We start from the raw sequence: 24,346 nt of genomic DNA on the forward strand, positions 1-24,346 counted from the left end.
TGGCCAAGTCAAATCCCGGATCTAAATCCCATCGATATGTTGTGGGGGGATTTGAAACGAGCTGTGCATACAAGAAACCCTCTCAAACAGCACACAACTGAAATAATTCTGCATGGAGTGGGCAAAAATTTCTCCCAGTCGATGTCAGAGACTGGTAGACAGTTATAAGAAACGCCTACTTGAGGTTGTTTCTGCCAAAGGGGGCAATACCACCTATTTGAGCCAAGGGTGTACTTACTTTTTCCACATGTGAAATTTGCATTTATGTTTATTTCAATTATACAATGGACTACAAAATGTAAATGTTTCAAGATATTTGTTATATAATATCACCTTTATCTATCAATATTGTTGAAATGAAGATCAAATAGCTGTATGTTGAAATATGTTGAAAAAGTCAAAACTTTACATGGGGTGTACTTAATTTTCACGTGACTGTATATACCCCACAAAGTTTGGAAGTGTGCTCATTTACCAAGCAGCTAGCTCGCGCTTGCCAAGCCAGCCATTCCTTAACGGGTTGGAATGGAGTGCTTGCTCAAATGCTTAAACCACTTGGTGATCTCTCCACAAGAACCTTGGTAAATAAACACACGCAATCTTATTGAGACCTGACCATAGATCGACTGTAATCTATATATTCCAAAGAGGATTGACCCTTCCTGCAGCTCCCGTAGTGAGCGGGTGTTGGCCGACTTGTAAATTAAAATGTGGAGTCGATGTCTCTCACAAATGGACACCAATCAGAGCTGAGGATATAGTCACATGACAGAGGTGATGTGATTACTTCTGTGATGTCATTACGGCGTACGACAGCTGACTGCATACACCGCCATTTTGTTTTATATGCCGTTTAGGCCGAACATATCGTCGAACCTGTCATATATCACAATAACCATGATATCGTCGAACCTGTCATATATCACAATAGCCATGCTATACTTGACGTTTTTCATTCAGTGTGAAACACAAACAAACCGATTGTTGAAATGACCATCAAATATCAAAAGCATCGGCGTTACAGATCTTCTGACACAGTACATAAAGGCCTTAGGCTTCATTCCTCACCTTCAGGCCGCTTTGGACAAATTAGCTCAGGTTTCTTCATGCAGTAGTATCGTTTTCGTAATAATATAATTGTAACACTGCAATCCCTTTGTCGTGACTGCAAAGTTTCCAGATTGAAGCGGTGTATGGTTGGTCCATCGTTGACTCGAAGCATAGAATAAACCAGCGTCTCAATGTAATCTCTTCACTTCCATGGTGACAAACAGCTGAGAGCTTTACAATACTTCAAAAAAGATTTCATATTCTTCAAATAAAGTATCAGACAAGCCTGGCTAGGCCGCTGTTAGACTTTTGGTCTTGTTTTTAACATACATCTTCCATCACAAAATGGTTTACTCTCCCAAACCCTCTCCCCAAGCAGATACTGTACACGCTTATCTGAATGTAACTCTCCTCCCTCCCTTTCACCTACCTTATCCCCATACAGACATTATTGACAAATGGCCTTATATTAAACCTGTTCTCAGATGATGTCAAAATAGGAATAGACTGAACAATAAGATGTAATTTTGTGTTTTTGTAATTGTAATGTAATTTTTTGTGTTTAAAAATATCACCTACCTGAACCACCCTTACACAATCTACATACAATGGAGCAAGTGTTTGTACAGTGCATTCAGAAAGTATTCAGACCCCTTCACTTTTTTCACATTTTGTTATGTTGCAGCCTTGTGCTGAAATCGTTTAATTTCATTTTTTTCCCTCATCAATCTACACTCAATACCCCATTAATGGCAAAGAGAAAACAGGATTTTAGAAAGTTTTACAGATTTATTAAAAAGAAAAAACTGAAATATCACATTTACATAAGTATTCATACCCTTTGCTATGACACTTGAAATTTAGCTCAGGTGCCTCCCATTTCTCTTGATCATCTCTGAGATGTTCCGACACCTCGATTGGAGTCCACCTGTGGTAAATTCAATTGATTGGACATGATTTGGAAAGGCACACACCTGTCTATATAAGGTCTCACATCTGACAATGCATATCAGAGCAAAAACCATGCCATGAGGTCGAAGGAACTGCCTGCAGAGCTTAGAGACAGGATTGTGTCGAGGCACAGATCTGGCTGGGGAAGCCTACAAAAAAATTTCTGCTGCATTGAAGGTTCCCAAGAGCACAGTGGCCTCCATAATTCTCAAATGGAATAAGTTTGGAACAACCATGACTCTTCCTAGAGCTGGACGCCCAGCCAAACTGAGCAATCGGGGGAGAAGGGCCTTGGTGAGAGGTGACCAAGAACCCGATGGTCACTCTAGCTGAGCTCCAGAGATCCTGTGTGGAGAATGGGAGAAACTTCCAGAAGGACAACCATCACTCCAACACTCCACCAATCTGGGCTTTATGGCAGAGAGGCCAGACAGAAGCCAAACAGTTTAATCTTGGTTTCATCAGACCACAGAATCCTGTTTCTCACAATCTGAGAGTCCTTTCGGTGCTTTTTTGCAAACTCCAAGTGGGCTTTCATGCGTCTTTCACTGAGGAGAGGCTTCCATATCCATATCATATCTTCCATATCATATCACATGTATCATATCACAAATACATGTGATATTTCAGTTTTTTCTTTTTAATAAATTTGCAAAACTTTCTAAAATCCTGTTTTCTCTTTGTCGTTATGGGGTATTGAGTGTAGATTGATGAGGGAAAAAATGAATTTAACCGATTTCGGCATAAGGCTGCAACATAACAAAATGTGAAAAAGGTGAAGGGGTCTGAATACTTTCCAAATGCACTCACTGTATGTATGTCCATTCTATACCCATTGGTTGGGCAGCTGCCCTGAAGCCACCTACAATTGTAACCTGGAAAAAAAACATACGTCCGCCATTTTGGTAAGCCTAACGCCAAACACATCTTCGGAAGTGTCATATTCACAATTGCCATGCCCCCCCTTACAAGTTTTACGTTCAGTGTAAAACCAAAGCAACTGTGAAAAGGATAAAGCAAATATTGAAAGGTAGGAGCATGCCGCGCCATGGGCCTTGTGAAGGTGACGGTATGAATATGCCTCAGGCCTCTGGGCCAGTGAAATTGGAATTATCCGAGCTATATAATCACAATGTATTACATATGCACAAAAGCAGTATGCATGTTTTTGCTTCATGTACCGGGTTATTTCTATTTTTCGGGAGCGATTGAGGCAGCGTTCTGTTGCCTATACATCGCCCAAATAAAGGGATGTGACAGAAGAACGTGTTGCACGCTTGGAACAGGATTGCCCGTAGGGTGGCTGTTAGACTTTCAGTCTTGTTTTTAAAATACATCTTCCATCCCAGAATGGTACTCTGCTAGTATTGGAAAAAATAAAAAGTCATTTCAAAACTTCCCAAGGAACACGAGAACGTCCGACCTGATGCAGCGTTCAAAGTTCAGCTGATGGCAACCGACATGAAGACTGAAAACAAAATGCACATTTTATTGAAAACGACAATATTGACAAGTACAGGATAAAATACAAGCAAAAGCAGCACATTCATACATAATCAAATAAATATGACTTTAAATATACAAAACTTCAATATAGTACTTTTGGCAAAACATAATTAAAAGAAAGGCTACACACTGACTAAAGGGAATGGTCAACCCAAAAGGCAAAAGTGAGTTCTTCTTTGACGAGGACAAGTGTAGAATAAAGTTAACGCTGAAGTCCACAACCCATTGTCCAGACAGTCTGCAGAAGTAAAACAAAGTTAAAGAAAAGCTCTTCTTTTTATGTACACTCTTCTCTGGAAAATATACTCTCTGTACAAGAACTCTTCCTTTTAAAAAACGAAACAAGCAAGCGACTTGCGAGTACAGCAGGCAAGCGATCGCCCTTTGAAGTTACCATGGTGAGCATCGACGGTACAGAGCACAATGTGAATGAGCTAGCAAAACCTTCTTGTTCCCTTCCCAATTTTCCTCCCCCTTTCCCGAATAAAATACTTGGGAGCCAAAATTTGCCATGACTGAAGGAGAATGAAAAGCTTACAAATAAAGGGAGTAAACGGATAACCTTCATCTTTGATCAGTTCAGGCTGGTGGGTTAACTTAATGAGAAGCACGCAATGCAGCAAGCTGCGCAGAGGCGATGGTCGAGAAGCACGCTTCGTGAATGAAGCGCGCTCAGAACCAAACCCTGTCAAAAGAGCTCACCTGTCGGTGTCCACAGCAGAACCATGACGCGTTTAAGGAAAGAACGTTTGTGAACACAAAAGGGGAAACTTGAGGAATCACTCCAAAGGAGAAACCTGACAGGACATGGAGAAGCATTGCCGGATCAAGGGAAAGGAAGAGGCAATGGGGCGGAGACGTGTCCGGTCTCTCCAGGTAAAATACAAAGGAAGTCAAAGAGAGACGTGAGTGGTTAAGTGTGCTGGTCTGCATATTCATAAAGTCCAGCGTTCCCTTTAGTTGAGCCACTGATAAACTCATGAGAGCAAATAACAAATGTGATCAAGGCATTCAATCATCCAGTGCAATGATATCTGCGAGGTTGAGCACCGTCGTATCCAGTCTGCCGCTCCGAGTATCTGCCATGCCAAAGCCATTTCCCAAAACTCGTTGGCGCCCAGCGGCATCTCGCGAGCCGCCCAAAGAGGCCACACCAAATCCAAGTATGGAAGGCGAGTGGGCAGCTGAAGGTGAGGACGTAGCGGTGACATGTGGCCTAGAACCAAGACGGGTCATCCCGGATGGTGTGTGCGCGAGTGATGAGGCCACCACTCCTCCTACTGTTCCGCTTCCCACACCACCTCCACCCCCATTACCAAGAGTGGTGGGGCAACTCGTGTTCAACACATCTCCGTGATTGTGTTGACAAGCAGCAGCGTGGCGACCATCTCGGAGACCATTGGAAAGAGGAAGCAGGCCCAAACCCAGCGAGCCATTGAGATGTGCCGCTGCCGCAGCAGCTGCCGCAGGTAGCGGCATTGACGCCGCCAAGGGATCAAGGAAAAGCGGCGAATGAGGATAGGGATAAAAAGGAGCAGATGTGAGTGAGGCCGAAGACGATGTGAGCGATGGCTCCGATGACTCGACGCTGGTTGGGAGGCCGAGGGCAAGGCTGGAGAGCGAGGAGCCAAAATGCTGCCAGGGGGAGAGTGGTCGAGTATGAGAAGCCTACGAGGCAGAAAGATGGTATCAATAGCATGCTCATGATCAGACATCCCACTTAGTTACAAAATATTTAAAAGGTCATCCCATTCCTTATAGGGCCAGGCCGATGGGAAACAGTATTATCACAGGAATCGTGCGGGTTGCGGAGGCGGGATGGGATCAAGTACCCAGAGGAAAGAACGTCTGCAATCTGCACAATATGCACGTCTTTATCATTTAAGGTGGGACCTTGCTTATTTACATATTCTGATCCTAGCTGCCATTGCTCTTCTTTGCTTCTTCAATCAGGCCTTCTGTCTCTACAAGAGAGCCTCCATCCTATGGCAGAACAAAGCTTTGGACCTCCATCCAAAAGCTCGTGTCCGACATCTTTATGTTGTATGGATATTTGGCGAACCAAGTATTAAACAATAATGTTCTCTAAGCATGTTTGGAATACCTTTGTTAGAGCATTAGTGCACACCCAAAACAAACTAAGCTATGGAGGAGCTCTCAGTTTGACTCTCGAGTTCATAAAGGGATAACAGATTGGTATTTATATTTAAGATGAGTGCAAGTTACATCATCTTCGTCATTAAAAACGCACTATGCGGAGATATAAAAAAAAAAGAGAAGAAGATGAGTTTGCTATAGACATGCAAGCTTTGTCTTTGTAGCGACGGTAATTTCTGGTGCAAAATATCACCACCAACGGCATGTCCACAACGCTCCCGTTTACAAAGGAGTGCCATTTGGCAAAAGCGCCCACGTCCAAACATTACATCATCGCGACCACGGGCACGATAAAAACAATCCAAGGACACAATGACATTTGAACAGTGATGACACCACTGGGGCCTGGCAAAAGCTTGCTGAACAAAACAATTTCTCTTTAACATCCTGGATCCAGCAATGTAGCAATGGCATGAAAAAGGAACAACTTAATGTTGAGAACTAAGGGGATGGGGTTCATTGTTGTGAAAATTCAGCATCATTAATAAGATACCGATCTTGCAGTGGTGCAGACAATAGAAAAGCTTGAAAAGCTCACCTGCAGGTCTCCCTGTAGTAATGAGAACAGCTCCAGACCTGTGGGCAAAGGGAATCAACATTTGAACTGTCCATAAACAACACATCTTTTAACAAGTACTGAGCGAGATACATTAAACAGATATATTAAAGTACACCACCCCCATGCCAAATAAATAAATAACACCTTCCAGCACACGGCACAAAGAGACGGTAATGAGAGAAAAAGGTGGACAATAATTGATTGATTAATTGCATAATTAAAATCAATAAATGATTGTCATAAAATAATTTCTTAATCAATTGGCCAATAGCATACCTCAACCACCAGTGTTTCCATTCGAAGCTGTAACTTTTTGAAAATTAAATAAGTCATTAATCGGAAAAAATTAAATAACTAATCGATTAATTGACTAATCAATAAATAATTAATAGCTTAATTGATTAATCGCCAAATCAAAAATAGCCTTTGCAACCAAATCACTTGGTCATTGTCGTGTCCAAATATCAGCTTCCTAGCTCAAAAGGTGCCTGGGATAATGCTGCCCAGAAGAGAAAGAAAATAAATAAGTACTTAATTAATCGATAATTAAGTAATTAATCAATTAATAGATTAATCAATTAATAGATTAATCAAAAAACAAAAAAATACCGTTGTTGCCAAAGCACTTGCTCACTATTGTGCCCAAGTGTCAGCTTCCTAGCTCAAAGGATGGCTGAGATATCGCCCAGACAAACAAGAAAACAAGAAACCGGAGTGAAAACTGAGTACTTTCAGCACGCGTCATCGCCGGGCCCCCTTCGGTGCCTGGTGAGGACGTCATGCATGCCTGGAGATGGGATAGGAAATGAGCGGTGTACAAAAAGACATCCCACATGGGCATCACAAGGATCGACTGTAGACCGTGTTTAAAAATCCAACTGTCCACAAGTAAAAACTGCGTTGGCAAACCTAGCTCTAAATTCAAAGCTTTCCTAAGAAGGCCGCTCAGTTCGGCTCATGATCAAATGCTCTACAATGCGTAACACATTCGGCAGGATGTCCACATGACGATCTTCTGGTTCACTGCAAACAAATTTGTGAATTAAAGCTCCACAGAATCAGAAATTGGTTTTTACCTCCGCCACCAAAGATAGATGGAGGTTATGTTTTCAACTCTGTCTGTCCGTTTGTCTGTCTGTCTGTGAACAACATCTCAAAAAGTTGTGGATGGATTCGAATGAAACTTGGTGGAGAGGTTGTGTGTGTGACAAGGACGAATCAGTTCAATGTTGGTGAAGATCTGAATATGGATTCAGATATGAGAATTATTTGTCAAGTGACGATATTGATTTGAAAGTAATAAACAAAGAACTGAACGTATTTTTTTAACTCTAATAATTTTTATGGTGTTAAAGTCAAAAAAAACCCAACCTGACTGGTACCGCCCCTAAAATTTCAAGAAACCCTCAATGGTCATTGCGTCATCTGTGTGACGTCATCACCAGTACGACTGTCTCAGCACACAAATAATAATGGACGCACAACTCACTTCAGACTTGTCAGAAAGTGAATTTGACAGAGTTTTTAAATCAAGAATCCTCAGATAACGAAGATATTTTAAAAATCATGATGTAGAAGAGTCAGACTGTGCATGTATGAATGAACCCAAGGTGGAAATTGGGGAGGACATCGTTCATGAAATACCTGGCCAAAGAAAGAAGGGGATTTTGAAGCTGATAAAAAATCATCAAAATCAAATACCCACGAAGAAGCTGAAGACTTTCGGTGGGAGGACGGGTAGTTGAGGTGTGAAGACTTGAGTGTGGGAGGGGATCGATGCCTTAGGGTTATGAGGGGAAGGTGAGGCCTTTGGGTGGTGGGGAGGAGAGCAAATGTGTGACAGAGATGGGAGGGGAGGCTGAGGGTTTTTTTTGGTTGAGGAGTTGTCAGAATTGTATGTGTAATAAAATATGAAGAAGAGGATTCGAATGGAATGGCCTTGAGAAGGATATATAATGGGTTGTACAAGAAAGGAGGGGGTTTTTTTTGGTTTGGTATCTGTCTTTTGTGAGCGGGCGCTCGAGAAAGGTATGACGGGGAATGAATTATTCGCTTGCTTATGAACAATGAAATGCTAGTAGAATCTTTGCTGTAGTTCTGATATTATTCTTTGTTCTGTGCATATAGGGTATGTGGAGATAGATTTCAATAAAGCCTCATATCTGGGAAACGAGGTCTCGACTTGATTTCATAACAGCATGTGTGAGTTTACCCACAGTAAAAATGAAAATAGGTGTGTGTGTGTATGTATGTATGTATGTGTATATATATATATGTATGTATGTATGTATGTATATATGTATGTGTATATATTGTTGCGAATATGGAATTTGGCCTCCATATCCGCTTGTAAATATTCCCCTATTTTCTCCAATACTCCCCAACTTTCCCCAATCCCCCATTCCCTAGTCCCATTGCATGTAAATAACAATCAGTAGAGCCGACCTTCCCCTTCTTCCCCCATTAAATGTCGTGCCCAGGTCCACCGCACCACACGTAGACAACTTTCGGACATCTTCCTAGTTATTCTTAATCTATGTCAGTTAAGGCCTCGTTTCCATTAATTATGACTCTTCGTTGCACCAGAATGTGATTATATGGCACCAGTAGTGAGTTTAGGACCTTCCCATACCTCCTCCCATCTTCTTCCCCAACAACAACAACAACAATAACAACAACTACAACAACAATTACAACAACAACAGAGGGGATGGCGGCGGAGCGGGGGAGGATGCGTCCTCACACCGGCTCGATTAGCTCCAGACCATGCGCTCCACGGGGTTACCCCGAAGGGGCTGGCTGTCAGCTCCTCGTCGGGGGCGGAGCCAGTAACCCCCCCCGCACGCACCCAATGAGCAGCAACGTGCCGATTCCACGAGGCGGAGCTAACGAGCCGAGGGCGTGTCACTCCCCGCCGGATATACGCGGCCACGCGCCGGATGTGACGTGAGATGCGCCCCCAGCTTGGAGTCACGAGTAACCTTTGAGGCTGAGGAGAGATTCGCCCCCAGCTGGAGGAAGACGGACCTGCGAGCGCTGAAACAGATGCGCCTGAGTTTGGAGAGGCCTGAGAAAGAACGTCACCTCGGAGCGCTGAGACGAGACCTCCCCGCATCTCTGGACCGAACCGTGTACCCTGCTTTGAGCCAAGAGTGCACCTTGAGCCATCGCTATCTGCCTTTCCTAGCCATCAAACCCCGTGTGAGTCAGCGTTGTCCCGTTTATCTGTGGTCTGTCTAGGGTTAATATAAGAGTGTGTCTAAGTGCCTGTCTTTCTATGCTGTCCCTCTTGTAGTTGTAATCTAACCTTCCGCCTTAATATAACCTCCCCCGGAGGTCTTGAGAACTGAACCCCTGGTGTCGTATTGTGTCATTATAACCCAGCCGGGTGTCTTCTTTTTCTTATTGAGCCAGCGTAGCGCGACTCCGTCAACGTCGAGTATAGTCGGGTAATTTGTGCGGACACGACGGCCATTCCGCTCGGCCCACCTTAACATCAAAGTCGTGTCTGTAACAATTGGTGTCAGGAGTGGGATTCGGAGACCCGGGACTAAATTAGTTAGGCCCAAATTTTGGGAGGGAGAATCGATCCGGAGCGGAGCGCATTTACTGTGCTCGCCGAAATTATAACGAAAAAAAAAAAAAATTTGGATTTGTTTTACGAAACTCGAATTTTGCAAGTCGCGCTATGGCGGATCAAGACGGCTGGGGTCCGGTAGCGGAGAGTGAAGCAGGGTCGGTCCAGGACCAAATTGAGACACGTGAGGAGAGCGAAACAGCGAGGGTAGCAAGCACGCAAAATGGCGCCTCGCTGGTCACCGCGCCGGCGACCGTGGCAGCGCCCCCGATGGATTGGAACTCGTTTTGTATACAAATGACGGCCCTTGTGGTCCAGTATAATGAAGACATGAAAAACAGGATGGAGCGATTGGGGAACCGGATGGATGCTCGGAGTGAGCGATTGGGGGTAATGGGAAACCAACTGGGGGTAATGAGGGACGAAGCGAGGGCTCGGAGTGAGCAATTGGGGGTAATGAGGGACGAAGCGAGGGCTCGGAGTGAGCAATTGGGGGTAATGAGGGACGAAGCGAGGGGTACTGGTGAGAAGGTAGAAAAGAAATTTGAGGGGTTAGACAACGGGATAAAAGAGGTGAAACATGGGTTAACGGGGGTAGAAAATAGAATGGCTGCCCAGGAGAATCAGATAGAGGGAGTGAAAAATGGGTTAGAGGGGTTAGAAAACAGTATGGAAGGCAAATTGAGGGACATGAGGGACCAAGCGGAAAGGGAAGTTAAACAAATGGAGCAGCAGATAGAGGGGGTCAGAATGGGGGTAGAAACCAAACTGGATGCTCACAGGGAGGAAATGGAGCAGATGAGGGTGGCATCTGGGCAGGAGATGCAAGTGATGGGAGAGGAGATCAGAAGAGGAGTGAGTGAGGAGGTGGGAGGAGTGCGCGAGGAGGTGAGGCACTGTGAGGAGCACATGGAGAAGGAGGTGAGAAAGGGGACTGTAAAGTTACAAGGGGGCATAGAGGACCTGACGCAGGAGGTGGAGCAGCTGACGGTGGGACAGACGGAGTTAGTGGAGCAGGTTCAAAGGAACACTGCGGTATTAGGAGGTTTAAAGGCGACACAGAAAGAACTAAAAGATGACTTGGTAGCGACGAAGAGGGAATGTCAGATGGTACGTGGGGGACTGACAACGAGGTTGGACGAGGTGATAGAGGTAATGGAGACGAAGGACCGGCAGGTGAGGACGCACATGGAAACGGTCAAGGTAGCCTTGGAGGACGAGCTTGAGGAGACGTACCGGGGAATAAAAGAGGTGAGGCACAAATTAGAAGAAGTGGAAGAAGGGGTGAGCGAAATTAAGAAGCGACGGAGAGGGGATAAGAAAGAGATAAAAGAGGAGATAAAAGAATTGGTCCAAAGTCTGTGTTTGGATCGTGATGATGTGCTCATTAACCGGATGAGGGATTCGCAGGTGATGGAGGAGAAGCGAAGAGGAAGAGGACCCGGTGTAAGTGGTGACCAATATGGTCGTGCGTATGATGCGCCAGGGGATTTAAGGAGCTTGGGGGTCGAGATGGACCCGGGTGTTCGTGAGAGGCCGTTGGTGAAGTGTGCGACAGGTCTGGTGTGCGAAAGAGGAGGTGTGCAAGAAAGTCCGACTCTGGGGTGTGTGAGGAAAAAGTGCGTGCCAAGGAGTGAGTGTGCTGGCGAGAGTGAGTCGGACGTAGCGTGTGTGCGAGGGAGCACATGGAAGCGCGGTGTGGTGAGTGTTACAGAGGATGTAACGGGAGAGTGTGCGCGAGAAAGGTGTGTGACGGACAGGTGCATGAGGAAAGAGTGTGCTGTCAAGAGTAAGGGTGAGTGCGCTGTCAAGAATGGAGGTGAAAGTAGTGAGAGTGACAAGGAGCGTGAGTTAGTTGTGACAGGTGAGCGAGGATGTACACCTGGGATGGAAGGATGCACACCTGGAATGGTAGAGCGTGAGTGGGAATGCACGCTGGAGTTGGTGGTGAGGCACGTGGTTGGGTGTGCGAATGAGGGCACACCTGTGATTGTCACAGAGGAGGTGACCGAGGAGGGGGTGCGAAGCGGTGTATTGGTGAGGTGTGCGACCAACGAATGTGTGCCAAAGTGTTCGGTGGTCAGGTGTGTGACCAAGGCTGTGAGTGGAATGAGGGTACCTGGGTGTGTAAGGAAGGGTACGAGGAGCATGGGCACAGCTGGATGTGTGAGAAAGGAACGGGCTGCGGGGTGTAAGCATGCAGGTGAAGCATCGCGGGATAGAGTTTAGAACGACTTATAGCCGAATCGGGCCCTCGGTGCGTGCTGGGCCTCGCTTTGAACGGCCGCGTCTGTGCTCCACTAGGCGGAGCGGGCGGCCCGATAGAAAGAGTCGTCATGGCGACCACTTTTTGTTGAGGAATTCCGGCAGGTCGAGATCGGGACATTGGATGGCTCCGTGCCGAGATGGTGCGTGGGATCTCGGCCCGGGTAAGCCCCCGTCCCTGCCCCGAATGCCGGACGCATCCAGCCGCTGGCACAAAACAACCAGCATCCATTGCTTGGCTTTACGAAGCCGGGCTTTGGACAGGGATTGGCGCACCGAGAGGTATTAGTGAGTCGACTGGGTGATGAGGTTAGTGTTTTGGACCCAAAATTAGAGAAAAACAAAATTTGATGATTGGCAAGGGATTGGCAGTAGTGATTGGCAGATGATGGGCAGTGATTGGCAAATTTTTGATTTATTGAAATTTGATGTGCAAAATTGGTAGTGAGAGACCCCCGATGTGGTGGGATGGCAAATCCACCATCCTTCCCATGTGGGGGGGCAAAGGAGCAATAGATTATGGGGTGTATGGCAGTGAAAACTAGCCCGGGTGGGTTAGGATATTGTGTGTAGGGATCTAGCGAAGATGACAGTAGGTAACGTTAAGATTAGTTAGTGACTGATACCTGTAGTGGGGACGCAGGTAGATTAGTATGGATGATAATGACGAGGGAGCGCAATAGTTTAAAGGGACGACTGGGAAGCGCAAGTTTCCGAAGGGAGTAGTTAGCTGAGATGATGCCGTGTTTGTGAGAATTGAACAGGTGTGATTGCACAGGTGTGCAACTGGACAGGTGTGTGGAGCAGTGTATGAGTAGTGAGTGTGTGGATCAGCGCGAATGCGCTTGGGGAGAGAAGGGTGCAGGTGGCACCAGGTGTGAGAGCACAGGAGTGCAGGTACAGGTGTGTGGAGAGAGTTGGAGTGAGTGGTACGGAGTGGTGTGCATGGTGCGAAGGTGTGGATGGGGGAAGAGTGGACCCCTTTCACGAGTACCCGGGGCGGGTAGTGTAAGTGTTAGGTAGAGGGTGCAGGTAAATTGTGGTTGGATATTGGCATTTGTGGTGCGGTTGCAGAATGGTGTTGTGAATGGGTGCATTAGTGTTGTGGAAATGGCTGGGCGTGTAGCCTGTTAGTGTGTGTAGTTGGTTGGGCACTCCACCACTGTGAGGATGTCGGCCAGGTGAGGCCGCAGGTGGGCTCTGGGAGCCGGTAGAGTTGTGAGTGGGTGCCTGAGGATCCCGGGTGTGGATCGGGCAGCCCAGTGCCAGAGAGGGCACGGAGTGGGGAGAGAGCCAGAGGGCCTTCCCCTGGTAGTTAGGTTAGGGTAAGGAGCAGGTAAGCTCGGAGGCAACTGCAGTGGTGGAGGTGTGCAGGTGGGTAGACCCACTGGGAGAGGTACACGTCGCAGCCCAGAAATTGTACGAGGGCACCGGGAGATGAATCGGGGGAGTGAGACCCCAAATTGAAAAGCACCACAGTTTGGCCAATGGGAATTGGTTTTTAGAACCCATAGTGTAAGAGGGCCAATGGTTTGGCCGGAGAAAGACCCCGGGTAGTGTAAAGTTGTTAAAGTCATTTAGGAAATAGTTAGGATTGATGAACCTGTCGCACCATACGCAGCCACTTACCTGTGGTGATGATGATGACTCCACACCTGTGTTTTCTTTGGTTGTGTTGCAGAAATGAGAATTGCTGTGAGGATTTGTGAGACGCATCACGACGTGGATGAGACATTGGGGTGATTCCATCTCTCCCTCCCTAGGAGGGACTGATGATGAATTGGTAATGGCAAATTTTGATGTTGAGTTGAAAATGGCAAATTTTGATGAGAGTTGAAAATGGCAAATTTGATTGGTTAGGAGGGAGAGAAGACGAATTTGGTTTATGGGAGGAACGGGGAAGACAGTAGGGATGTTTGTCGATTTGTAAAGTAGATGTTTATGGGTAGTGTTGTGTTTTGTGGATACAGTAAGGGGTAAGGGAGGGGCCATGTAGGTTACCTGGTGGGGGGGGGGCGTACGATAGGAACGTACCTGTCTCACCTGGTTCCCATGTGCCCCCAGTGTGCATCACCTTACATTGCGTGCACTTTTGCGCCCTTACCACCTTACTCACTTGTTTCTTCTTTTGTCTCCCACCTCCGAGGATCTGGCTTTGGGGTAGAGAGAGAGGGGAGAGAGGTGCTGGCTGCGCAGTTGTGGGCCTGCACTTTCGCTGTTTGCTGCCGGGATCGATACACCATATGGACCGCAATGTTTGTGGCCACCCACAATGGACCGCAGTTCGTTTGCGGCCAAGCACCACCCGGGGATGGACCTATGGGTCAACGTGGCACCTATGCCATACAGGTGAACCACTTTTAGTTACCACCAAGTGCACCACAAGAAGAGCAAGAGACACCTGCAGGGTTAGGGGTTGTCGAATTTATTTTTAATCATTGAACAATGGTGACTGCACCGATTGGTGGTGGGGTGGTGCTGTTGACGCTCGGAAAGGGTGCTCTGCACGTTATTAAAGGCCGTCGGCCACAGAGCACTCGTGGGTTGGTGTATCGATGTTGGCAAGCGCGCTCTCTCTCTATGCATAACATCTGCATGTGTTCCTCCAAAGACAGGTCCTGGATCGTAGTGTAGATATCAGCGTAATCTTGTAAATAATGCTCCCTACCGGCTGTATGTGTAGTTTGCGAATTCTTTCCGGATTCGGTTATCCTGTGGGTGTGTTTCTGAGAGGAGAAGGGTGCAACGTCGCAGGGGGACATATTTACTCATTTGTGAATATCTGTAAAACTGTCGCACTCAGGGTAGAGTTAATAGTAGAGGGAACTACATTGCGTGCCACACTAAAGTAGGTAAAAATTTATCGGGTCGGGACGCCCCGAGGGTAGAGAAGGGTGCAATGTTGCGAATATGGAATTTGGCCTCCATATCCGCTTGTAAATATTCCCCTATTTTCTCCAATACTCCCCAACTTTCCCCAATCCCCCATTCCCTAGTCCCATTGCATGTAAATAACAATCAGTAGAGCCGACCTTCCCCTTCTTCCCCCATTAAATGTCGTGCCCAGGTCCACCGCACCACACGTAGACAACTTTCGGACATCTTCCTAGTTATTCTTAATCTATGTCAGTTAAGGCCTCGTTTCCATTAATTATGACTCTTCGTTGCACCAGAATGTGATTATATGGCACCAGTAGTGAGTTTAGGACCTTCCCATACCTCCTCCCATCTTCTTCCCCAACAACAACAACAACAATAACAACAACTACAACAACAATTACAACAACAACAGAGGGGATGGCGGCGGAGCGGGGGAGGATGCGTCCTCACACCGGCTCGATTAGCTCCAGACCATGCGCTCCACGGGGTTACCCCGAAGGGGCTGGCTGTCAGCTCCTCGTCGGGGGCGGAGCCAGTAACCCCCCCCGCACGCACCCAATGAGCAGCAACGTGCCGATTCCACGAGGCGGAGCTAACGAGCCGAGGGCGTGTCACTCCCCGCCGGATATACGCGGCCACGCGCCGGATGTGACGTGAGATGCGCCCCCAGCTTGGAGTCACGAGTAACCTTTGAGGCTGAGGAGAGATTCGCCCCCAGCTGGAGGAAGACGGACCTGCGAGCGCTGAAACAGATGCGCCTGAGTTTGGAGAGGCCTGAGAAAGAACGTCACCTCGGAGCGCTGAGACGAGACCTCCCCGCATCTCTGGACCGAACCGTGTACCCTGCTTTGAGCCAAGAGTGCACCTTGAGCCATCGCTATCTGCCTTTCCTAGCCATCAAAACCCCGTGTGAGTCAGCGTTGTCCCCGTTTATCTGTGGTCTGTCTAGGGTTAATATAAGAGTGTGTCTAAGTGCCTGTCTTTCTATGCTGTCCCTCTTGTAGTTGTAATCTAACCTTCCGCCTTAATATAACCTCCCCCTCCCCCGGAGGTTATATTAAGGCGGAAGGTTAGATTACAACTACAAGAGGGACAGCATAGAAAGACAGGCACTTAGACACACTCTTATATTAACCCTAGACAGACCACAGATAAACGGGACAACGCTGACTCACACGGGGTTTGATGGCTAGGAAAGGCAGATAGCGATGGCTCAAGGTGCACTCTTGGCTCAAAGCAGGGTACACGGTTCGGTCCAGAGATGCGGGGAGGTCTCGTCTCAGCGCTCCGAGGTGACGTTCTTTCTCAGGCCTCTCCAAACTCAGGCGCATCTGTTTCAGCGCTCGCAGGTCCGTCTTCCTCCAGCTGGGGGCGAATCTCTCCTCAGCCTCAAAGGTTACTCGTGACTCCAAGCTGGGGGCGCATCTCACGTCACATCCGGCGCGTGGCCGCGTATATCCGGCGGGGAGTGACACGCCCTCGGCTCGTTAGCTCCGCCTCGTGGAATCGGCACGTTGCTGCTCATTGGGTGCGTGCGGGGGGGGTTACTGGCTCCGCCCCCGACGAGGAGCTGACAGCCAGCCCCTTCGGGGTAACCCCGTGGAGCGCATGGTCTGGAGCTAATCGAGCCGGTGTGAGGACGCATCCTCCCCCGCTCCGCCGCCATCCCCTCTGTTGTTGTTGTAATTGTTGTTGTAGTTGTTGTTATTGTTGTTGTTGTTGTTGGGGAAGAAGATGGGAGGAGGTATGGGAAGGTCCTAAACTCACTACTGGTGCCATATAATCACATTCTGGTGCAACGAAGAGTCATAATTAATGGAAACGAGGCCTTAACTGACATAGATTAAGAATAACTAGGAAGATGTCCGAAAGTTGTCTACGTGTGGTGCGGTGGACCTGGGCACGACATTTAATGGGGGAAGAAGGGGAAGGTCGGCTCTACTGATTGTTATTTACATGCAATGGGACTAGGGAATGGGGGATTGGGGAAAGTTGGGGAGTATTGGAGAAAATAGGGGAATATTTACAAGCGGATATGGAGGCCAAATTCCATATTCGCAACAATATATATGTATGTATGTATATATGTATGTATGTATATATGTATGTGTATATATATATATGTATGTATGTATGTATGTATGTATGTATGTATGTATGTATGTATGTATGTATGTATGTATGTATGTATGTATATATATATATATATTATATATATATATATATATATATATATATATATATATATATATATATATATGTTGCTATGGTAGGGAGGAGTCGGGTTGGCGGTGGGTGACAATCACTCTACGGGTCATGTGCTAATAAGTCACAAGTGCCAAAACTCAAAAGTAGATGTCAGACAATAATTATGTAGACCCTTTTGACATTGTGCGTGCATCATCAAGCATCGCGCTGTGTTTCTGTAGCCCTGAACGTTTGTGCCCGCTGTGCCTGCATGCGCGGCCCATGCCAGGAGCACACGTCCGCAAATAACAGGCATTAAAATATGAAAGTTGTTTGTTGCTGTCAAACTATGCACCATGGTTACAGAGATTAAACACAATTTCAGCATTTCATCATGTTCCCCGTTTCTGTAGATCATCTTGTGATTTTCGATTTATGTGATTTTCCGCAGCTTTCTGTCCTTTTTCATATTTTCCATTAGATTATAATTATCCCCTTCGTGGGGATCACAAAACGCTTCAATTTACTCATCTCAAACTGGGAATACAGACCGGTGCCGTACGAATATTATTGAAAATGGGTGCTGCATATGACACTTGAAACAGTTGGGACATGCCCCTTCCCTCTGGTCATTTTACCTTGGCTATCCATGTTTTCCTTACAGCTGGATCTTATGGGAAAGACTGCATCCATTCTCACACCATGTTTGGTTGTTTTGCTACAACCAGCAACATCACACCTCGCTGGTATTCTCAGTACATTTTCAGAGTTCAGAAGTTTCAGAGCATATGCAGGCTGCACGTAAACACAAGTCCCGAAGCAAAATAGCGGGTCACGTGATATATGACAATCACTGCCGTATTGGGGAGTGAGGGTGGGCGGGCCCAATTGAGCATACCGGGAAAAAAAAACATTTAAATCTTCGTTTCAAGATACTAGGACACCCAATCGTTACGGGAGCGGCAGGAAGGGTCATGTTATTATCCTCTCTGGAGTGTATGGATTACAGTAGATCTCGGCTCTGGTCCGTCATTCCGTGGTGGATGCAATAAGCATATAATGCCTCAAGGTTGTCTGGATTCTTCCAGATTTCTTTGTTTAGTGTTAAACAACAGTAGCGACTGTTTAAAAAGGCAATAATACGTGTTTGTGGTTTATAATTATTTTTTTTTTTATTTACTTCTGGTATAGGCATTCCCCATGAAACAACACGATAAACTATTTATACACGTTAGCACAGAGTTTGTCCAAGGAGGAAAAACTCCTTGGGGACAGGGGATATTAATAGTGTTAATGTTTTGTAATAATCTTAATATTACGCAATTATCATTTGTGTTATTACTTTTATTATTAGAAGTGGTCTTGGAAAAATGCCACAATAAGCTATCTTGACACAGATATACACCATAACATGGTTTTCACCCAGTGTTCACCATTTAAAAAACCAATGGCACATAAAATCACCGAGTGTGGCCGGTGGCCGTGGCCAGTGGCCACTGCCGACGCAAACGTCTCAGCCAAATTCCATCAATTCCACAAACCTCACTCCAGATTTGTGAAACAACAAACATTTCACAAGCCAGGTGGGACGTGCCGCTACACAAAAGTGCATTGCAATGAGTAACAAAATTGTTTTCAATGCAACTTAACACATTAGCTCACTTGCAACCGACCTCGCCTCGCAGCTAACCTGCCCCGCCAAACTCCAACCCTTCCATCAACCAGCAACACCTCCCCTACCCAATGCCCTAAAACCTTACCTTTACAAAAACGGAGAAAAACATTCATTAATGTTAACAAATGATGCCCAAGATAGAAAATGGAAGTATGATGATGGTGTGAAAGACAGAAATGCGATGTGATAGGACGAGATGGAAGAAGGGAATGGTGATGCGTTTAAAAACCTGTGCTGGAATCTGCATCGGGTTGGAGTCGGTTTGGCTGTGCCAGCTTGTTGATTGGTAACGGAGGTGGCGTTGTGTCCTGCAAAACTTCACGCTTTATCCGTGGCCTCCCATAATACAGCGCTATAAGAAGATCAGGTGATTGGAGAAAAGTAGGGTAAGGAATAACAGAGAGTTGTGCTTGAAGGGAAACGGGGAGACATAGAAAGCCACCTCTTCGAAGCGGAAGTTTACAAGCCCAGCAAGTTTCGGCATCAGTTATGGACAGGCATTTCTGCCTTGAAAAAAAAAAAATCAGCTTAAAGTGCAGCGCCTACAAACACAATCTGTACAATTTGTCCACACGTAACATGTAGGGTATGAGGAAGCGAATCAAAGCAAGCTTCCTCACACGCATAAACACAACCCTACATAAACCTTTCTAGCCTTTACACGAGCCTTGACTCCATATTGAAAAAGACAAAACCAACATATCCCTTCAGGGAGAAAGGAAAAAACTGGGAAAGGGAGAAAGAAAAGCTCAAAACATCAATGATCTCGATCTGAGAAACCACTTGATCTAAGAGGCGACAATTCGGTCAGTAGAACCTCATGGGAAGTGAAACTGAAAGGTTACAAGAAAAACTAGAAAGCATCTGAAAATGCAAAGCTTGTATGCATCTGTTTGTATGCAGACGTCTTCTTCTTCTTCTTCTTCTCCCTCATGCTCAAAATAAAGAAAACAGTTTAAAAAGAAATAAAAAATAAAAATAGATTATTTTATGCAGCCTTGACCTTTGAGTTTTAGAGAAAAAAAAAGAAAAAAAATCAGCTTCCAGCTTTTGATTGGTGAATCAATTTAGTGACCCAACATGATTTTTTTTTTTTAATTTCAGGTCAATTGGAAGAAAATTGATGATTTTATGTGATGCTGGCCTTTGACCTTTTGACAAAATTATCAATTTGCTTTCTCCATATTCTCACAATAAAGCTTTGTTGGAAATTTGATAACAAAATTAAAATGGTAAATTTAAATTTCAGGTCAATTGAATGAAAATTTATGATTTTAGGTGACGCTGACCTTTAACCTTTTGACCAAATTATTAATTTGTCTTCTCCATATTATCATAATGAATAAATAATAATTTGTTCCCAGTAAACTCTACTTTCACACAATTAGCAAACAATTGATCATGCAGGGGAAAAGGAAAAATAAGTAAAGAGGGGTGGGGAGCTAGGGAGCAGGATTATGAAGTGAGAGATTGAGGGTGCACCTATTGGCCTCACCTTGCAACTCATGCTGGAATGGTGGTACTCCAGGAAAAACACTGGAAACGTCGTGGAATCCAGAGGAAAGGAAACCACCGCTGCCCGCATGTTCTAACCCCACGGCATGTGGTGAGTTCCCCGGATAAATTGGCACCCTGAAAAAAGGAATATATTTGTTTTACTGCTTTACCTCTGGTCTGCACATCCCCCACCACAACCCAACCACTCTTTAAAAAGCAACACGACACAAGCTTTTCCTTTAACATTGTCAAAGCAAAATGTGAATGGAGTGGGATTAAAGTGAGATGTTATATGGAGGAAAAATAGTGAAAAGGGAATCAGAGACCTGCCATTGGTGATATGTGGAGACCCTCCACACAATTTCTTCGCAGGTGGCGATTCCGATTCATCCCCAGAGGAATCGACGGTCAAGTCCACCACGGTCTCAGCCTCACCCAATTCCTGTGCACCATCCGTTCCAGAGCCCAGCAGCATGGAGTAGCTTTGCTCTAATTGACCACAACCTGCAGTGGCCAAGATTATTGGCTGAGAGACATGTAAACAATTGGCGACAACCTGGACTCGCCAGAGTTGATAAAAGCTCTTGTAAGCACATACAATGAACATGCAAACTTAACCTGAGTGTGTGACAAGGTGGCCGAGATCAATATAAAAGACTCGCTCTTATAACGAGCAACCTGCCATGTAACCAGTGGTAGAAAATGGCCGATTTGGACGCACATACGAATTTGATACTGCCAAAGACATTTTAAGCTGCTTATCTGAGCCATTTACCCGGTGTGTACCCCGGTTTAGAATAGGTACACCGTGTTCCTGCGTGTCGTAAGAGTCGACTAAAGGGTTGGCTTCAGGAAGGGCATACGGCCATAAAAACATTGCCTCAAAAAGAGAACCATGACAATTACAACTACATATGGGCAGGGTACAGCCCGAAGTACCCCGTGGGGGACCCCACTCCCTCTCGTAAAAACTCAAGGTGGGGAACCCGATCGAAGCAAGGGTGGAAATCACTCCATTTATGACGACGAAACGCCTGATGCCCGACGTGGAGATCGGTTTCTGAGGTTTGGGATATGGAATGTAGGGACAATGACTGGGAGATCAGGAGAAGTGGTGGAAGTATTGGTCAGAAGAGTGGACATATGTTGTGTGCAAGAGACGAGATGGAAGGGAAGTGGTGTGAGAATGGTGAAGGGTAGGCAGGGACAGAAATACAAGTTTGTGTGGCAAGGGTGCCTGGAGGGCATGAATGGCGTTGGTGTCCTGTTTTCTGAGAAGCTTGTAGACAGTGTGGTGAGTGTGACAAGAGTGAATGATAGGTTGATGATGGTGAAAATGATGATTGGAAAGCTCTTGGTGAACGTCATCTGGGGATATGCTCCGCAGGTTGGTCGGAGCGATGAAGAGAAGGACAAGTTCTGGTGTGTGATAGAGAAGCTGATGGAAAATGTGAAAGACGAGGAAGTTGTTGTGGTAGGAGGAGACCTAAATGGACACGTGGGAAGGAGTATGGACGGTTTTGAGGGAGTTCATGGGGGTTACGGATATGGTGTGAGAAATGGAGAAGGTGAAAGGATTTTGGAGTTTGCTGATGGAGCTGATTTGTTGATTTGTAATACTCAGTTCCAGAAAGAGGACAATAAGCTTGTTACATACACGTCAGATGGGTCGACGACAAACGTCGACTACCTGATGGTGCATAGGCGAGATAGGGGGCACTAGCGGGACACAAAGGTGATCCCGGGGGAGGAGGCTGTTTCACAGCACCACTTGGTTGTCTACTACATAAGGGTGAAAGGTGCGAGGAGAGCTCGGCGGGTGAAGTACGAACCAAGAATGAAGGTGTGGAGGTTGAAAGAGGCGACAGTAAGGGGGGCATTAAAAGAGAGGCTGAGTAGGGTAGAGGATGATGTGGTTGACCTTGAAAGTGGTTGGATGTCAATGAAAGATAGTCTGTTGGGAGCCGTTGGTGAGGTATGTGGATGGACAAAAGGACCAACGAGGCACTCGGAAATATGGTGGTGGGATGACGAAGTTGGAAAGAGGATTGACGAGAAGAGGAAGAAGTTCAAGGAGTGGCAGAAGGTGAAGGGTACGGGGGCAGAAAAAGCAGAGCATGAAAGTTATAAGGCAGCCAAGAAGGCTGCAAAGAAAGAGGTAGCAGGGGCGCAGGAGGCATGTAGGAAAATGTTCGGAGAACGCTTGGATTCGGAAGAGGGTCAGAGAGCGGTATTCAGGATTGCAAAGCAGACAGCGAAAGAGGTGTGATGTGATGGGGGTGAGTTGCTTGAAGGATGAAGTGGGACAAATCGCTGTGGACCCACATGGAATTAAAGGAAGATGGAAGAGATATATGGAAATGCTGTTGAATGCAGAGAATGAATGGGATGGCAACATAGAGAGTAACCCAGTTTTAGGACCGGCAGAGGAGATAACTGAGAAAGAAGTTGAGGAAGTGATAAAAGCTATGAAGAGTAGAAAAGCGGGAGGGCCGACGGGAGGTGTGGGAGATGTGTTGAAGGCGGTAGGAAGTTGGGGTGTGAAGAGAATGACAGCAATCTGTAATCTGGTGGTGAAAGAAGGCCGCATTCCAGTGGCTTGGGAACTGAGTATCCTCGTCCCTCTATACAAGGGGAAAGGTGACTCTCTGGACTGTGGCTCGTATCGAGCGATAAAGTTATTGGAGCATGGAATGAAGGTATTGGAAAGGGAGTTGGAGAGAAGGATAAGGAAGAAAGTGAAGATTGACGAAATGCAGTTTGGATTTATGCCAGGAAGAGGAACGACAGACGCGCTTTTTATTGTAAGGCAGTTGCAGGAGAAGTACACGGAGAAGAGGAAGAAGTTGTTTCTTGAGTTTGTTGATCTGGAGAAAGCATTCGATAGGGTTCCACGTGAAGTAGTAACATGGGCATTGAGGAAGTTAGGAGTAGAGCAATGGTTGATCAGAGTAGTGATGGCAATGTACAAAAGAGCACGCACAGCTGTAAGGACGAAGAACGGGAACAGTGGTGAGTTTGAGGTGAAGGTGGGAGTGAATCAGGGGTCGGTACTAAGTCCACTACTAATTGTAGCTGTGATGGAGGTGCTGGCTCAGAACGTAAAGGAGGGTTTACCATGGGAGTTGTTGTGTGCAGATGATCTGGTGTTGATTGCGGAAAGTATGGATGGACTGAAGGAAAAGATGAAACAAGTGGAAGGAATGTATGGAGACAAAAGGTCTGAAGGTGAATATCGGAAAGACGAAGGTGATGGCAAGTGGTAAAGCATGTGGTGAGGTGGAAAGAACAGGGAAGTGGCCGTGTGCTGTGTGCAGGAAGGGTGTCGGAGTGAACTCCATTCAATGTACAATGTGCGCTGAGTGGGTCCATCAAAAATGTAGCAGTCTGGGAGGGTCATTAACCAGTGTGGCAGCTCCATTCAAATGTAAGGTGTGCACAGACGGAGCTGCAGATGGAGGAAATGTTGAGTTGGATCTTGGAGACGGCATGAAGCTGGAAGGTGTGAAAACATTTTGCTACCTCAGAGACGTGCTGAATGGAGAAGGTGAATCAGACTCGGCAACGGTTGCTTGAGTGAGATGTGCATGGAAGAAGTTTCGGGTACAGAGTGGCATGCTGATGAGGAGGGGAGTGTCGTTGAAGCTGAAGGGAAAGGTGTATGCTGCATGTGTGAGAAGTGTTATGATTTATGGGAGCGAGACATGGGTAATGAACATAGAGCAGCAACGAAGGTTGGAAAGGGTGGAAATGCGAATGGTTCGGTGGATCTGTGGAGTATCGTTGAGAGAGACGAAGACAAATGATGAATTGTGAAAGATGATGGGAATAGAGCCTGTGATTTATGCTTTGAAGAGAAACAGGTTGAGATGGTTTGGTCATGTGAGGAAGGATGAAAGTGACTGGTTGAGAAGAGTGATGGAAATGAATGTAGAAAGAAGTGGAGGATGGGGAAGACCGAGAAAGACTTGGCTAAAGATGGTGGAAGAAGAAATGCGGGCAAGGGGGTTAACAAGATGAGATGCAGAAAATAGGGCAAAAT

At 46.2% G+C, this 24,346-nt stretch overlaps 1 protein-coding gene across 12 annotated transcripts in view; it reads right to left on the reverse strand.

The window, feature by feature from the left end:
• Positions 1-3,470: 3,470 nt before the first annotated feature.
• Positions 3,471-24,346, reverse strand: part of LOC137434498 (E3 SUMO-protein ligase PIAS2) — a 221,979-nt gene continuing 201,103 nt past the window's right edge. For all 12 annotated transcript variants that reach the window (XM_068127570.2, XM_068127578.2, XM_068127573.2 and 9 more), the window contains 5 exons: positions 20,631-20,808; positions 20,303-20,439; positions 19,037-19,159; positions 6,203-6,240; positions 3,471-5,175 (listed from right to left, as the gene is read on the reverse strand). In XM_068127570.2, the coding sequence (XP_067983671.1) occupies positions 4,519-5,175; positions 6,203-6,240; positions 19,037-19,159; positions 20,303-20,439; positions 20,631-20,808 (1,133 nt within the window). In that variant the 3' untranslated portion in view covers positions 3,471-4,518. The remainder of the gene's footprint in view (positions 5,176-6,202; positions 6,241-19,036; positions 19,160-20,302; positions 20,440-20,630; positions 20,809-24,346) is intronic.

The sequence above is a fragment of the Myxine glutinosa genome, chromosome 10, assembly GCF_964187855.1.
Source record: "Myxine glutinosa chromosome 10, kmMyxGlut1.1, whole genome shotgun sequence".
In the NCBI taxonomy this organism is placed as follows: Eukaryota; Metazoa; Chordata; class Myxini; order Myxiniformes; family Myxinidae; genus Myxine; species Myxine glutinosa.